Genomic DNA, 17612 nt, shown 5'->3' with positions numbered 1-17612 from the left:
CGACTACACTCATCTACCCAGCTCATGTGGGTTCTTGTTAAACAACTATGTAGTACACAGGAATTTTTATTTAAACTTGGAATAAAGACAACTGTATTCACAGACTACACGTCGAGTAAACATGACACATTAATACACGAATGACGTATAATTAAATGACCTGTAATAAAATATTTTACTCAAATAACTGTTTGTAGATAAATAGTGACGTAAATAAGACGGTACTGACTTTGATAAGTATTTATTACAAATTTTAATAGTATTATTTTAATAAATTAATTTAGCTCGTTAATTTAGACGTTGTTCTGTTAAAAAAAACTCTCGCCGAAGGAATTTCGTTAAATCCGTTCTTAGCTGACCTCTACTCGACGAAAGGAATATTCCTACCAAATTTCAAGCCTCTACGCCTTATGGTTCCAGAGATATCGTGATGAGTGACTATATACGTGGAAATCTCTTATATATATATATATATATATATATATATATGAGTTTATATAGATATTACAGATAGAGAGAGTATATATATATAGACTGACCATGGGAAATGGATTTTCTAGATTCAGACCACAAACTATCAAGAATTGGCCTTGAGATTTGTTAATGGTCATGGCGAATGTTAGGCGGATCGGAAATTAAAGATTTGCGGGGTAACTCGACACGCAAAATGTTCATGAAGTAGTTTCTGCAGATCATGAAGAATTGCTATTATCATTGCTGCGTTGATCTCTTCATGTCGTTGTTCCTCCATGGTGCCCATGAAATATAATTGTTAAAATTTATGGTGTGCATCTTCGAGAGATTGCATTGATTGAATTCGATGGTGAATCTGTCCTTGTATCTACAAAATCAAAAGCAAAGTCCGTATTACTGATTTGTAAACACTTATTTTTAGAATTAGCATAAATAATACATAGGAATAAGTATAGTAGGTATGTCATTCTTCTACTGTATTGTGTGTAAGTATATAAATAAAATAATACCCTGAATATCGGATTAAATCGTCGTTCTTAGACAATGTCTGCCCCAAATGTGGACATTTGGAAACAAACATTGTATTTTTGAGTGTTTGCTAGAAAATGTCGTGATTCGGTAGTTTCCCACTAAGGCAGCACAATCCTGGCGTTTCTCCGGAAAATACTTGCAAACAACGTCCATCGACCCAATGTGGACGCTAGTATGCAAGCGGTAATCAGTACTGCAATCGTATTGAAACGCTGCTCGATTCAAATCAATACTTAATAAATTTCTTCTTGTGCATCGAAAATTATCTAGTTGTTGATCTCTGAGGTTTATTGGCTGCCTCGCTTTCAAACTCAAATTCAAATTCAATGTTACGAATCCTAGTTGTATTACGTCTATGTCGGGAAAGATGGCACAATAAGCTAATAGAAACTCGAAACAAACACACCCACAAAATGACATTCTATACATTTATGTACAGAATGTTATATTACGTCATTGCACCCACCAATCAACTTGAATAACATGGCGTGCACTGTCAGTTGTATTTTATTACTCATGTAGCGTGAATCTAACAAAAAACTTCATTGAATTCTATCTATTCTCGAGATGTCATGAAAATGTCAATCCATACGAAATGTATGAGAAAATAAATGTTTTTATAATAATATTTTTTTGTGATTTTTTCGATATTTTATTACTTATTATCCTATTCCGGACTAAGAGTAACCCAAAAAATCAAACAACAGAAAAATTGGTCTAGCCGTTCTTGAGTTATAAATGGTGTAACTAACACGACTTTCTTTTATATATATATAGATAACACCATATTATTAACACAAGAAAAAAAATAGTTTGTTATGTGGTCTACTAATCTGTGAACTGAAGTTACATGCTTTTTATTGAGTGAAAATTATTTTGTACCTAATCAATTAAACGCTAACAAGTTTCTCGTGATCTATTATATTATATGTGAATTATTATGAAATCTAAATATGTTTTTTATTACTTATTTTAACAATATTTCATATAATTAATCTCCTCTTGATGAAGTTTTCATTTCTGTTGTGTGGTTTTAAGTGCGCACTGTTTTTTGAAAATATTAATGTCTATTTTTTATTACTCGGTAATAATGAAGAAATAAATTGGCTTAAGAACATTTTAAAAGTAGCCAAGTAATTTTGAATTTAATTCATTTTAAATAAATACAAAAAATACAAACCTATTTTTCATCTTTATATATTTTATAACTCTACTCAATATCTGTGGGACTCTAAGGTGAAGAGTACAAAGTCCACGTCCCACTAGAGACGGGAAACTCAAATACTGAAAGTTAAATCAGCCAACAGCCATGCTATTCAACGTGGAAAATACTGTCAGTATTTTAAAGTAGAACTAGAAGTGTAGTACCTTAGAAGTACTAAGGTGATAGTTTTCTTTTTGTAAATTATGTAGTTATAAGCTCGGATATTTTAGAGATCTAGATAGAGCCAGGCCAGGTTTATTATTTTAGTGTGCGCGATGAGCTACGTCTTACACTCGCGATTTTTATTTCACTTAGTATTAGTGTGCGTTCATTGCTCAAATTAGAGGTTAAAAGTGAACCTTAAATTTTCCGTTTTCACAGCTGACACAGTCTATCTAGACGTGTAAATGATCTAAGGTTAAAAGCATTGTTTGATGTTTTTTTAATGACAAAAAAGGATGAGACGAACAGGACTTTCAGCCGATGGTAATTGATACGCCCTGCCCATTACAATGCAGTGCCCTTCAGCATTCTTGAAATTCCAAAACTTATTAGCGGCACAATTGTTCACGTCATCTTGAGACATAAGATGTTAAGGCCCGTTTGCACAGTAATTTCACTAACTACAGCGGGCTTCAGACCGAAACACATAAACACATTACTGCTTCACGGCAGATATAGGCGCCGCTGTGGTACCCATAACCTAGCCAAGTAACCTTACGTAAAGTTAATACGCAATACTTATATAACAATATCCTTCCAGTGTTCGTGCTGTGCTGGTCTCCCTACATGATCTTCGATCTACTGCAAGTATACGGCTATGTCCCCGACACCCAGGCCAACATCGCCATAGCTTCGCTGATACAAAGCCTGGCACCACTCAACTCTGCAGCTAACCCGGTTATATATTTCATATTCTCCAACAGGATATTTGTAAGTCTCAGGTTAGTTTAATTGTATGTATTTACATATATTAAGACTATTATTATCATCTTTATTTATTAAAATTACATCATCATCAGCTGGAAGACGTCCACTGCTGGACAAAGGCCTCCCCCAAAGATCTCTACGACGATCGGTCTTGCGCTACTCTCAACCAACGTATTCCGGCGATCTTGACCAGATCATCGGTCCATCTTGTGGGGTCCTACCAACACTGCGTCTTCCGGTACGTGGTCGCCATTCGAAGACTTTACTACCCCGGGCATCTATTTCGTATCGATCTCCTTATTTCTGAATGGATTTCGCAGGGAAACTCCGAGCATAGCCCTCTCTCCATGGCCGTTCGTGCTCGCTCCATATTAAAATTTAAACATTTTTTTAGTATTATCTTTGATGCAGGCAAGTATCATACTTTTAAAAACAAGTGACGGATTTCTAAGTGTAGGTATACAAGAGTTAATGAATTTGCATCTACGTTAGCTTATTTGTTGTGGTTGTAATCATATGAATCTAATCAATACTGCGCATTCTATAAATTTTGTGATGAGTGCTATCGTGTGGCATCTATACGACATAACCATAGGACACTCGAATTTAAATCTTTCTTTATTCCTACATCTACCATTGTTACTCCTCTCACGCGATTTACAGCAGTTTTCATAGTACAGGAGCTGAATCTCTGATTATTTATTTTATCTAATAATCTTAAATTTAATCTGTACTCAGTTTTGCTACATAACAAAGGTTAACTCAAAATAATGAAAGACACGAATCTTCATATGAAGATATCTGTAACGAAAACAAGTTAAAAAGCGTTTTCCCAGAGACAAGACTGCTGGATCGGTTGTCACCCTAAAATTTTCCATGTAATAAAGTTTCACCAAAATCGATAAAGCCATTACCATGCTATAATACATTCAGAATAACCGTAGACGTTTTGAAAAAAAAAATGTTTTGAAAATCATCACTGAGTTCAACATGTACGAAATCGAAATAAATTTAAAACAGGAAATAGATAATTGATAGCTAACGGCTGTTCTCATCTACACATAGAGATAAATTACTACCTTCTACTGTCAGTAATTAGCTGTGAATAATCTGAAGCTGTCCCAATATATACCTACCCGATAAGTTATTCTTATCGCCTTATATAGAGACGCGTGCAATTTCCATACAAACTTATATCGTTGGTAAGCTATACGTCTTCCCATTGACAGACAGAGTGTACGGATAAGGTGAGTTACCGTCGATAAGTTTATTGGGACAGAAAAATCAACGATAGTTACGATTTTGTATCAAGTAGGCCACAACCGGAGATAGACTGAATATTGGTAACGGCCGTTAGTGTACTTGACAAATCTGTAGTGGAATTCTTTCTCGGGTCCAACCAGGCTATACATTATAAGATGTCAATGAAAAATAGTCAATGTACTACTAGTCTAAGATCCCGCTATACATTGACCTTCACCGAGATGCTTATTTAATGAGACGTATTTTTTTTGTTATTAAATATGCCAATAAATATATCCTATCCTATTTGTTAGGCAACCCATTTGCCTAACAAATTTCAGTCCAGAGTATTTTTAATTAATAATTAAAAAAAAAATTTTTTAAACATTGCACCGGTGTGATTATTAAATAAATTTGATACCAATCGAAAGTTTGAAGCCCATAGAATATGCAAACGTTAGGTTGCCTATTTTTTTCCGGTCACAACCACGGGTTGCCAGGTGTAAACAGGTAAATCTATACTAGCATTTTGCAACGGTCTGATTATTGAATCAAACTTAGATAAAATGAAAGATTATTTCATAAGGAACACGGTGGTATAGGGTTGCCTGCGAAAAATCAGTCGCAAAGTACGGTTGTCGAATTTTAAATAATAAAATATCGCTGCGAGTGAATGTGTGTGAGAGAGAGGTCCCAGACCAACCATCCCATGCGGTAGAAAAGGACGCAGCGTAGCAGCTGTTTAAAGTCCGCCCATTTAAAGAAGGAGAGTGCGCATGCTATTTGTGCTTGGAAATGAAAAGGATAGCGATAGATGCGTATATGCTGTGCATTATTTTGGAGTAGATTGTCGCTATAGATACAAGTGAAAAAACGTGCTGCTATTTATTGTTGGAAAAAATGGCCAAAAAGTGTTTTTTGTGTGATTCGGATGACGGAATAATTGATTTTGATGATGAAACTTTTGAAAACTGTGCATTAAAGTTAGCTTTTCGTAAAAAAAAAATTTAAATACAATTTTGTTGAGCTACCCAGTGCGTCACTCCAATTTGTAGGTTATCATACCACGTGCTACAAAAAATTTTGTATTTTAAATTTTTTTCAATAAACAGAAGTATTCTTTTAATTGTTGTTTTTTATTTCGGCTCCCAATAATAAAGATAAAATTTGCCAGATAAGTAATATATATGTTTTACTCTAACTGTCTTTTTTACTAAAGATGTATATACTTTAGTGTCACATAAACAATAAACATAGATAAATAATTAATTGATTAAAAAATAAAAAATTAAATAACTATTTCTGTATATTAATAATTAACTACTCCAAAATAATGCACAGCATATACGAGTCTATCGCTATCCTTTTCATTTCCAAGCACAAATAGCATGCGCACTCTCCTTCTTTAAATGGGCGGACTTTAAACAGCTGCTACGCTGCGTCCTTTTCTACCGCATGGGATGGTTGGTCTGGGACCTCTCTCTCACACACATTCACTCGCAGCGATATTTCATTATTTAAAATTCGACAACCGTAATTCGCGACTGATTTTTCGCAGGCAACCCTATACCACCGTGTTCCTTATGAAATAATCTTTCATTTTATCTAAGTTTGATTCAATAATCAGACCGTTGCAAAATGCTAGTATAGATTTACCTGTTTACACCTGGCAACCCGTGGTTGTGACCGGAAAAAAATAGGCAACCTAACGTTTGCATATTCTATGGGCTTCAAACTTTCGATTGGTATCAAATTTATTTAATAATCACACCGGTGCAATGTTTAAAAAAAAAATTTTTTAAAATTATTAATTAAAAATACTCTGGACTGAAATTTGTTAGGCAACCCATATAGGATATATTTATTGGCATATTTAATAACATAAAAATACGTCTCATTAAATAAGCATCTCGGTGAAGGTCGTTGTATAGCGGGATCCTATACTATACGAAAATTATAGGACTTGAAAGAGTTCAGTGCACTGACTGAGTTGAAACTTGACATGTTTTTGAAAATAGAGAAAAGTTGACTTCAAAACACTCACATCATTCGTGTCACTAAAAGGCTAATTACCATTTTGAATAAAATAATATCCTACTCCTTATTAGATCGTATTTTAGATTATAATTACAATAATTGTAATAAATATTATGAATTATTACATTAATTGTAAGTCTCAATGTGTTTGTGCTAGAAAACCCGTTTAGCATTTTAATTCTCTAGTATGTATGACTACATTTTAAATTTAAAAAATACTGAACCATGTTTCAATGGAAAGCGTGGTTCTCAAGGAAGGTTTAGTTAGTTTTTGGTTAGGTTTTTGTGTACATTTTTGTATACATTGACGATATTTGTTGGAGGTGTCGGAAAAAAAATGCCGTCTGGACGCTGCTTTAAACGCAAACGCTCTCTAAATTCTTTGAGATATAACAAAATAATGTATGGTGGAATTGTGTATCTTTTATAGGTCTACATAAAAGTCTGCTATGACTTATTTCAATATTTTAAGAATTAAATACTATATCCAATAGAACGCTTTAAAAAACTGGCAATTATGAAGCGGTATTGTCAAGGTTTTTAAACAATGACATTAATGCTTATTATTACTATTATAAAGTTCAGATGGCGTTGGACTACATTATTCGCGAATACTTATATAATTTTTTTTTTCTATTGACAGAACAGCGTCGGGCCAGCTAATTGTATTATAAATATTTCTCAAAACAGTAATATATTATTGTCATAATGTAGCTGATTATATAACTATTAGAGCAACATTCTCCACAGTTGTTATACCCACATGATTTATAGTCGTTTAGCTACAAGACCGTTTCATAATTTTGCATTTCAAAAGTAGTTCAAACTTTGAACTTAATTAGCACGTAGACTAACATAATATAGCCAAGCCATATTGGAGGAAAATTATTAAAAAAAAAATAAAGGACGATTTACAATAATATTACTTAAAACATCTACGAAATAAAACTTGTAAATATTATTATTTGGAGGTTTTAAAGGTTTCTCAAAAACAATTAAAAATCAATAAGAAACTTAACATTATATTGACTAATAATTTTTAGTTCTAGTTATTTCAGCGGTGCGGTATCCTCTGGAGTCTAATTTTGCACGTCTTTCCATTGAAAAACATCTTTAAAAAATATCCATTCGAGTTTGACGTTCAAAATATTTAGATTATTACTGCGAGCTACACTCAGTAAAAAAAATTAACAAAAAAACAACCAACTTCAAAAACATTACTCCAAAATAATAGATATTATATAGGTAATATGCACCAAAAAGTATAATATTATATACATACTAATTAATAAATCTAATTCTAGTTAGAAAAAACATACCGACGAATTGAGAACCTCCTCCCTTTTTTGAAGTCGGCTAAAAAGTGAACAAAGGCTTCCACCTAGTATGGATTTTTGGCAATATTGTGAAAAATATTAAAAAGGAATGATGGTATAGTGAGATGAACACTTCATCATATTTCGCACAATATTGGCCATAGTAAGCCTTAAAGAGCAAATGATACAATTGAAAATATTTTAAGTTTGTAAATAATTAAGAAATAGTATTTAGTAGCGTTGAAAAGAGATCACCTCCGTTAAATAAAAAACACCTCATGTTTGATTTATAAAATGGATACGGTGAAATTATCTACCAAAAGTCACACACAATAGTGTGGTTTGTTTTTGTAGGAATATCCCGCCATACAAGTGGCTTTGGTGCTGGGTACACACCGGTGATGGCGGCGTAACAAACGAGTCGCGAGCACACACAGAGCTGCTGACGTCTTCACACAGGCGAACACGGCATGAACTAACCATACGGGTAACATTTTAGTAAACTCCTATTTGGCTTATTATTGCCTGTACAATAACAACTGGCATTTGAGAGGAGCTCACCAGGACCCTAGATTAATTTCAGTATTAGAATTTGTAAAATAAAAAAGTTAGAAAGGCATTATAAAATAAGCAAAAATGAGTGTGTCTTTGCGTGGCGTATATAAGTGCGCGCGTGTATATGGGTGTGTTTGTGTATGAGTGTGTGTGCGTATGTGTATTACCTTTGGAGATTTTCAGTGGATGTGTAGTCCAATTTTTGTAACTCTTTTAGTGTAAAAAATTTTCTAGACAAGCTTTCATTTGTTTATTAGCATTTTTTTTACACATTATATCATTTATTTTTTCGGATCATAACCGATAAGTTATAATGCTGCCACACTGTTAAAACCTTTTCTGGTTTATAGAGCTCTATAGTTTTGTGGTAGGTACATTCGTAGATGAATTTATACTTTTTAGCCATAAAATTAAAAAAAAAAAACATTCTTCTGACGAGGTTTTAAAGCTTCAACTCTTATTCACAGCTATATGAACACTGCTGTACAAATTATACAACTGTAAAATTAAATTTATATGTCATAATGTCCAATTACAAAGTTAATAATAAGGTGTGCCTTGTTTATAGTAGTAAAAATTGGAAATAAAAATAGCAATCGAGATTCCTTTACAAACAGTGTTTTATATTGTTAAGTATCTCTCATGCCTCCCTTCAGGTAGGCAAGAGAAAACAGTGGCTAACCGTCCTTTGTAAGCACTTCATCACGGAAACTCGTTACTGATATTTTTACTAGTGACATTTTACTTTTACTACAATTTATTGGTCAAAGTAATAGTGATAGCGATAGTAGTAATGGAAAAGTAGTTCACAATAAATAAAAAAAATATATTATTTAATTTATAAAATATATGTTTAATTAAGAACTATAGTAAAATTCCGCACCAAAGCGATATATAAATTAGTAAAACCTTATTGCATAATCCTCTAATTATGAAAGCCACTACTATAATTAACATAACAATAAAAAAAAATATAAATTTTCATATAATTGTTTTATGTATTGTAAGATTTCAATAATTTAAGAATGACCTATTGCGTTTGCTATTTTAAGACCAAGCCATGTCAAAGTTGGATTATTTTGGTAATTTAATAGATTTTAATAATTGTCTACTCTGTTAATCATCAAATGAACATACAGCCTTAAGACTGTATGAGTTATGAATTCATTCGCAGGCATCATGCATATTTTTGACTCGGTTAGTCGGGGAAAGAATGCAAGTCTATTTTACGACCTATGTATTTAAAGATAAATACTAATCCACACAATGTATGAGAATATTTTAATATATTTTGTTACATTTATTTCGAGAAAATAATAAACATATTTTATATAATATATCGAGAATCCGAATCACGAGTGCTCATTTACATAATATTTATCATTTATTCACAGGTGAAAGATGACAGTATCAAATATCCTAAACAGCGGCTACACCAGTGTAACAGTTCGCGAAAAGTTCGGCTACACTTGCCAAATGACGTCCAAACTAACAATAACTGCCAGCCGAGACGAAATGACACGTTTTTATAAAAAAAAAACTTCATTTCAAAAGTTTCTTTTACAATGTAATAACATGTAGCTATGAAGTGAAAGGTTTAATTGGGTCGATGTGAAAACAATGTATCACTTTTCATGTTGTTAGGAATAAGTTTATATTAAGTTACCTTCCAGTCAGTCTGTTTAAATGTCGATTATGTTTAAATGTCTGTTTAAAAGCAATTAAAAATAATTTTAAATGTCGACAGCGGTCTGAACACTTCAAAATCTGTACTCACAACGTGAAACTCCACAACATACAACTCATCTATAATGGAGTTTGTTAACAAAAAGTACAAACTGAATACTGAATGTACATACTCGTAATAACATGTTGGTTTCAACTCATTCGCTAAGGCGAAGAGACATACACTACAATCAGGATACTTACACAAAAGACTTCATGGAGTTGGTTTCCAAAGGCGTGCCCCTCGCGCTATTAAGGAAGTCCGTAAATTTGCGGAAAAACAAATGGGCACACCTGATGTAAGAGTGGACACTAGGTTGAACAAATACTTGTGGTCCAAAGGTGTCAGAAATGTACCATTCCGAGTTCGAGTCAGGCTTTGCCGCAGACGCAATGATGATGAAGATTCAGCACAAAAACTGTTCACACTGGTAACATATGTTCCAGTTGCATCAATCAAGGGCTTACAAACAGAAAATGTTGATGCCAGTCAAGAATAAACATAATAATAATAGTAAACAGGATTATTCATGCCATACCTATTAATGTTATAACTTAACAGAACATTTTGAGTAAATTTAAATGTGTATTGAATTTGTAAAATTAAATATGTAATTAAAATTGTAATTTAATCTCTGAAGAAAATAATTAAAAGGTAAAATGATAAGAATTACATGCGAATAATCCACCATCCAGAGAATCATCTAGAAAAATCATAATTAAGCATGAAAAGATGACTAAATATTTTTTTTAACTTTCTTTTTCGAGTACTTCATTAATGATTGTATATAAAATGTGAATATTAATTACCATAATGTATATAATTATAGCAAATAATTTATGTTGTATTTAGTACGTGTTAAATGTACGGCTATTCTATTAAGATTCATTCTCTACAACGGCCCTGTCACTAGTTCAGTTAGCATGTTTCACCAAAGTGTATAATAAAATGTATGAAAACAATTACCTTATCGATAAATAAATTAAAGCATTTTCTAGAATATCAAAGAATTATTTTAGTGAATGTAAATTCAAATACAGGGATTATTTCTATTGTATATTGTAATACTTATTCATAACTTTAATTTTGTGTAGGTATATGTTTTGTGGGTAGGTCGTAATTAAAGATTTTGCAAATAAAATGAAACTTTTGTAATTTATCTTGAATTGTATTTTTTTAATTAATAACGCTTCAACAAATAACTCCTGCGGTTATTGGTTGGTGAAATAGTCAGATCGTACTTTACTATGGCATGACGATTATATGGCTATTACATTCACAGTAAAAATATAATAATCACAATATAATAAGAGGTAACATGACAACAGCTTATGTAAAAATCATACGAGTAAACTTTCCATATTCAACCAAAAGGGGTTTGTACCCACACAGTTTTCATAAGGCAATTACCGCCAATATTATATCGAGTATCATAAGGCAACTTACAATTCTGAAATTGCATGTTTAAAGTGAATGATACTATAATGAAAATTAAAGCAACCAAATTCTACAGTGAAAGGTGCGTATAACACGAAATTACACTTAAAATTACAGTTTGCCGTGAACCACAAAATTGAAACAAAACATAAACAATTGCATTTGGTTAATTTTGATGATTCCATAGTGAAATACGCTCTGATAACATTCTATCAATGACATTTGGACAATTAGAATAAAATCTGAAGCATATTTGTAAATTGATTTATTTTTCAAAATGCAAACAGTATTTTTTTTTGTGTACATAACGTTTATGGTACTGAGAATTAATAAAATAGCTTTTGCTTTTGATACTCATAATATTCGCGTATTCTCCAACATAAACAATACTATTGTAAGTTTTTGATGCCAAAGAGTCTAACTCTAAGTTACGGTCATATATGTGTCTCGATGTTTAACACTCATGCTATTTTGTAAGAAGATATAATAAATGTGACTAAAACACTTGAGTTTTATTACAAAATTAAAAGTATCGATGTAAGGACAGTAATACGATCCATATAGCCGAATGGTTAGTGACCCTGACTACTAAGCTAGAGGTCCCGGGTTCGAATCCCGGTAGGTGCAATCATTTATATGATGAATATGGATGTTTGTCCCAAGTCGTGGATGTTTATATTCATTTATGTATGTTTAAGTAGTGTGTATATATATATATCGTTGTCTTGTACCCATAGTATAGGCTATGCCAAATTTGGGGCACGATAATTTATGTAAATGTGTTTCAATATTTAAAAAAAAAACCTAGAATTATACGTTTGTTGTTGGCCATACAATTTAAATCAAATAACGTTACAAGAAATTTGTCGACAACGTTACAACGAGTACAAAAATTCAAAAGTGGTTGTCGCCAACATTGCGAGCATAATCTATATGAAGTACAAATTAGGGTGGAGGTACAATATAAGGACCAGCTTCAAACAATGGCACACCTAGTACTACTTCGTACACTTAGAGTTTAGTACACGACACGTTAGGCCGGGCCTACGCGTGTCGATGATTCGATGTTTGAGTCGCGTTGCAAACTAGCAAGACTTGACCGCAATAAAACCAGTGTAAAGTGGGGGCCGCGTGCATATTGTGTATCCCGCATAGATAAGAGTCAAGATCTGGCACCCATAGAACAATCAAACTATGGTATTAGCATCCAAACGTACTGTTACTAGGATGATACTTAAAAACATCTTTCATTTCTCCTCCTATTCTTGTAAATGATCTCTTTCCCTTCAAAAAATTCAAATAATTGTCAAGTTTCAGCTTTAATAACTACGCGTCATTATCTTAGACCTTAGATTAAGGATTGGTCTCCACTGCGTTCCCACTAGATACCGGAGGCGAAGTCGCAGAGTGCGGCTACTAATAATTGAAACTAAAATGCCAAGTTGCGTAGTAAGACTTTGTAAAAATAATACTTCAAGAAATAAGAAAGACACTAGGATCAGATATCGTCAGCAAGTAATTTGTATTTTATTAATTTCAATGTAAAATAACACGAAGCGTATGTTACAAAATTTGAAAGATGCCATTGAGTGTCATGATGCAAGCAAGACGCACACAAGCATCTAATTGTTGCCGTAATAAAAAAGGTATTGTTCTTAGGGAATGCGGTATCTAGCTGGTGCGCAGCGGAAGCCAATCCTTAATCTAAAGCAATTTTGTAAAACGTGCTAAAATGCTATTGATGGCAAGAGAAATATGCCCACAAATAGATATACAAATGCATCAACTCTAAAATCATATTTCTAGGCCACAAAGACCATCTGAGTTTAATAGTTAATAATAACAATATTATTATAATTGTGAATTCGTGAAATTATCGTATATTTCTTTATTGTTGTAATATAAAGAGCACAAATTCAATGGGACGCGTTATATTTCAGTGCCTGAACGCGTTCCTGTTTTAATATTGTTATTTGAATAGTCTTTTACATTAATGTTTTTTAATGTAATTATTAGATAAATAAACAATCGAGGACATTTTTTAGTGTAAGTTATGATAGGAAATTGTGTATCTAGGGTATAGGGTATACATCGCAATAAAATCCTACGAAGACTCGATATTTCATCATCATCATATATTCAGGCAGAAGACGTCCACTGCTATTTAAATGCCTATCGGTCCATCTTGTGCCTACCAACAGTTCGTCTTCCGGTACGTGGTCGCCATTCGAGGACTTTACTGCCCCACCAGCCATCTGTCCGTCGAGCAATGTGCCCTGCCACTTCAGTTTCGAGAGCATTTGGGCTATGTTGATGACTTTAGTTCTCCTACGGATCTCCTCATTTCTAATTCAATCTCTCAGGGAAACTCAGAGATAAATGTTTATTTGTTCCTGGTCGTAATTTTATTATGTCTTTGCTTGATTGTTTTACTTACTTAAAAATGTAAAATAAGTGCATTAATGTAGCTTACGAATTTATAACAATTATATTATTTAATTCCATTAATAAAGCTGAAATGCTTTTGATACGTGTCACAGTTAAGTTTAAGCTCATATTATTTTCTAGGGCTCCATTAAAATAAAACAGCTTGGATACCACATCCCTAATAAACCATGATATAGCAACTACAAACGTACGTTTTTGACAATTCAAAACCTTACCACACTCCGCAAAGGTTCAAAGTTCAGTTGCCAGAGCTGTGTAATTATTTCTTAAATGCAATCTCTGCAACGTAAATTATATAGCAATAAATCTCTTAGATTAGAGATTTGTCTCCCAGATATAAGACTAGAAGGGTGTAAACAAAGAAATGGATTTGCCTTTGAATTGTCTGAGACGCTATTTAAGATGTTAGTTTTATTTTAAGGAATCAATGGTAATAGGATATTTTTATTTGTCCTAAGAATGCTTTGTTTGAATAGAATAAGAGGCTTTCAAACGGGCAAGTGGCAAAAACCAGCTGCACATGGACATCTCCAATAAAGTTCAAAATATCCTAGTCATCGTCTATAGTAAACGACAGCTGATTCCTAAAAGTTTGCATGGTAATCAGTTTCCAATAAGACATGATTGTGTGAATGTCCATCGATGATCCATGATATGCAGTTGAATATCCAGGGAGAAAGAGATGGCGCTTGAGAAGAAAAAGGCCCATGGCAAAAGAAACAAGAATAAGAGCATGTAATGCAATTGGAAAAAAGCAAGACACCTACGTCAATACTGTCATTAATGCAAGATCAAAATCTCAGCCAGACTGAAAAGGCGCAATTATCTTCTACAATTATCTCTTTTTTTATGAAAGTACAACTGCCCTCGTCACCTTGAGATATGATTTGTCAAGTCTTATTTGATCAGTAATTTCCCTACCTACGGCGCCCTTCAGACTGAAATACAGTAATGCTTACACATTACTGCTCGACGGCAGAAATAGGTGCCATTGGTATCCATAATCTAGCCGGCATCCGGTGCAACGGAGCCTCCCACTGGTATGTATGCAATCACTTAAACTGAGACGTTAACATTCACTTAGCACATCACGGAATCCCTACTAATATTATAAATGTGAATGTAAGTTTGTTTGTTACGCTTTTACGCCGGAGCGACTGAAGCGATTTTCATTTAACCAAATTTAGTATAGAGATATACTAGAGCTTGGGAAAGGACATAGGCATAAAAAAATCTTGGAGGGGTTGAAATAGGGGATGGAAAATTATATGGAAGTTCGTCATTATCGAAGATGGATACCATGGTAATGAGACACTTGATAAAAATAGTGTTTTTGAAATTTCGGCCTGTGTGGAGATGACAGTTCTATAGTTGGTAGTTTATTAAATGTTAAAAAAGTCTGTCGAAAGTAACTATTGCACGCGGATGAAGTCGGGAGTAAAAGCTTGTTTAAGAACAATTCATTGCCATAGATAGACTAGTTAGTTTTATATAAGTCGACGGAAAGATGACCAAATACCAGAAGACGCTATATTAGTAGGCATCCCAGATGGGCCGACGATATGGTCAAGATCGCCGGAATACGTTGGATGAGGTCTTTGTCTAGCGGTTGATGTCTTCCGGCTGATATTATTTTATTATTATGTTAGTCTGTAATTATTTTTTATTACTATATTTATTAAAATTTTATTGCTCCTTACATCCAGACATATTTCATCATCTAATTTTGTTAAGTTTGTTGTGTTTAATTACCTGGCGAAACATATGAAACTTTAAGATTGTGCCATGGTAACATACCATGTTTTTTATGTAAATAAAGAATTTGATTGATTGATTGATTGATTGATTGATTGATTGATTGATTGATTGATAATGATGATGATAGATAGACTAAGAGCCAAACCAATATTTACAAACAGTTGCAGCATTTTACAATAAACTTAATATAATTAAAGCAAATTGAAGCATCAAAAAACTCAACGCTTACTTGAGTTATAAAGAGTAAAATTAAACGAAATCATTAAAGCTAGATTTTTATGATGAAAATGTATCTTATATAAAGCGGGGTTAAAACACAGGGCACAGCTATTTTAAAATAAAAGAAAATATATACTTACTTAAAAGTTGAAACAGTCTGTGATTCAGTTTCTATTGAAACGGAGCTAATAAATTAAATATAACAGCCGCAATAATTTATTCGTTGAAACAGTGAAACTGGAGAAAAATGGACATTAAAAATCCGAAAGCGGGAACAGACTGCCATCAAAACCAACTATTACTTGCGTTTGGGAGAGTTTTATGTCTTTATTACTATGCCTCTCAACTAAAGTAATTTTTACTTGAATATTATGACACCTTATACGCATAAAATTTATATTTTGGAAATAAATAGCCCACTAAAAATTATTCTATGGTCTTCTGGCAAGAAAAATTGTAACTACAAAGTTAAATATTTGACAAGCAATTAAATATCTTTTTGTTTTTTGTCCTTTTTATCTTATATCTTTAAACGAGCAATTCTTGTATATATATATAATCTAAATCTCGAAAACGGCTCCAACAATATTAAATTTAGTATACAGGGGATTTCGGGGGTGATAAATCGATCTAGCTAGGTTTCTATTTAAAAATGTAGTTAAACAGTGTTTTAATGAGAAACAGCAACAATAACATTTGAATACAGGTAAATTTCGCCAATATATACAAGACTATAATAGCTCAGATAGGATCCGGAATCCAGATATCCTATTAGTTTTTTTGTTTTGTATATTCTTAAAAATCCGAGCATACTTACGGCCGTTCCCAATATACTATCTACAGATAGAGATAAATTACTGCCTTCTACTGTTAGTAATTAGCTGTCCCAATATACCCGATAAGTCATTCTTATCGCCTTATATTGGGATGCGTGAATTGCAATTTCCATACAAACTTCTATCGCTGGTAAGCTACATGTCGTCCCATTGACATACAGCGTGTACGGATAAGGTGAGTTACCGTCGATAAGTTTTTTAGGACAAGTGAGCGATATTTACGATTTTATCTCAAGTAAGAGATAGACTGATTATTGGGAACGGCCGTTAAAAAGGCTTGGTCGTCCACGTATTGCGGAATAAGGAAGACAGTATCAAGACCTGTGGTCAAGACACACTTTGTTACGGATTACGTCTTATTTTTTCTTACAGTATGCTGAAATAATTCTTCTAAAATAGTAACTCAGATCAGGCTAACAATAAAATGTTTTGAGTATTATATGTGATACATAATATACTATTTAAACAGTAAAGCTTATATTGACATGAGAACTTAACCTTTAATTTTATTATATACCGCGACTTTGTCTGCTGTCATATCGAGCTCCCACGGAATCTCTTATCTAACTTAAATTTGTGAAAATATGAAACGTTTCAATGTTTACTCAAATTTCTAATAAATTAACCAAAAACTATTTGAACAGAAAAAGTAAAAAAAAATCATAAGTTCATTGTATGTTTGGCCTCGAATTAGATGTACCATAACAGGTGGATAGACAAATTTATTTACTAAGGTACAGCACATCATAATATACAATACAATTTTCTACATTTTAAGATACAATTTGTTGTTCTTAAATATATGGCAATAACATAAAGAGATGACTTGAAGGATCCTATTGGAACTCTTAAGCTTTTACTTTAACTTAATTGAAAAACTGTCTATTTAACTTTTTCTT

At 32.8% G+C, this 17612-nt stretch overlaps 1 protein-coding gene across 1 annotated transcript in view; it reads left to right on the top strand.

Annotated features, from left to right (window-relative positions):
- Positions 1 to 9822, top strand: part of LOC126976627 (cardioacceleratory peptide receptor-like) — a 103513-nt gene extending 93691 nt beyond the window's left edge. The window contains exons 9-10 of the mRNA XM_050825142.1: positions 2973 to 3153; positions 9684 to 9822. Coding sequence (XP_050681099.1) covers positions 2973 to 3153; positions 9684 to 9687 — 185 coding nt within the window. The 3' untranslated portion in view covers positions 9688 to 9822. The remainder of the gene's footprint in view (positions 1 to 2972; positions 3154 to 9683) is intronic.
- The last annotated feature ends 7790 nt before the right edge of the window (positions 9823 to 17612 follow it).

The sequence above is a fragment of the Leptidea sinapis genome, chromosome 1, assembly GCF_905404315.1.
Source record: "Leptidea sinapis chromosome 1, ilLepSina1.1, whole genome shotgun sequence".
Taxonomy (NCBI): Eukaryota; Metazoa; Arthropoda; class Insecta; order Lepidoptera; family Pieridae; genus Leptidea; species Leptidea sinapis.
This window is presented reverse-complemented; position numbering and strand designations above follow the sequence as displayed.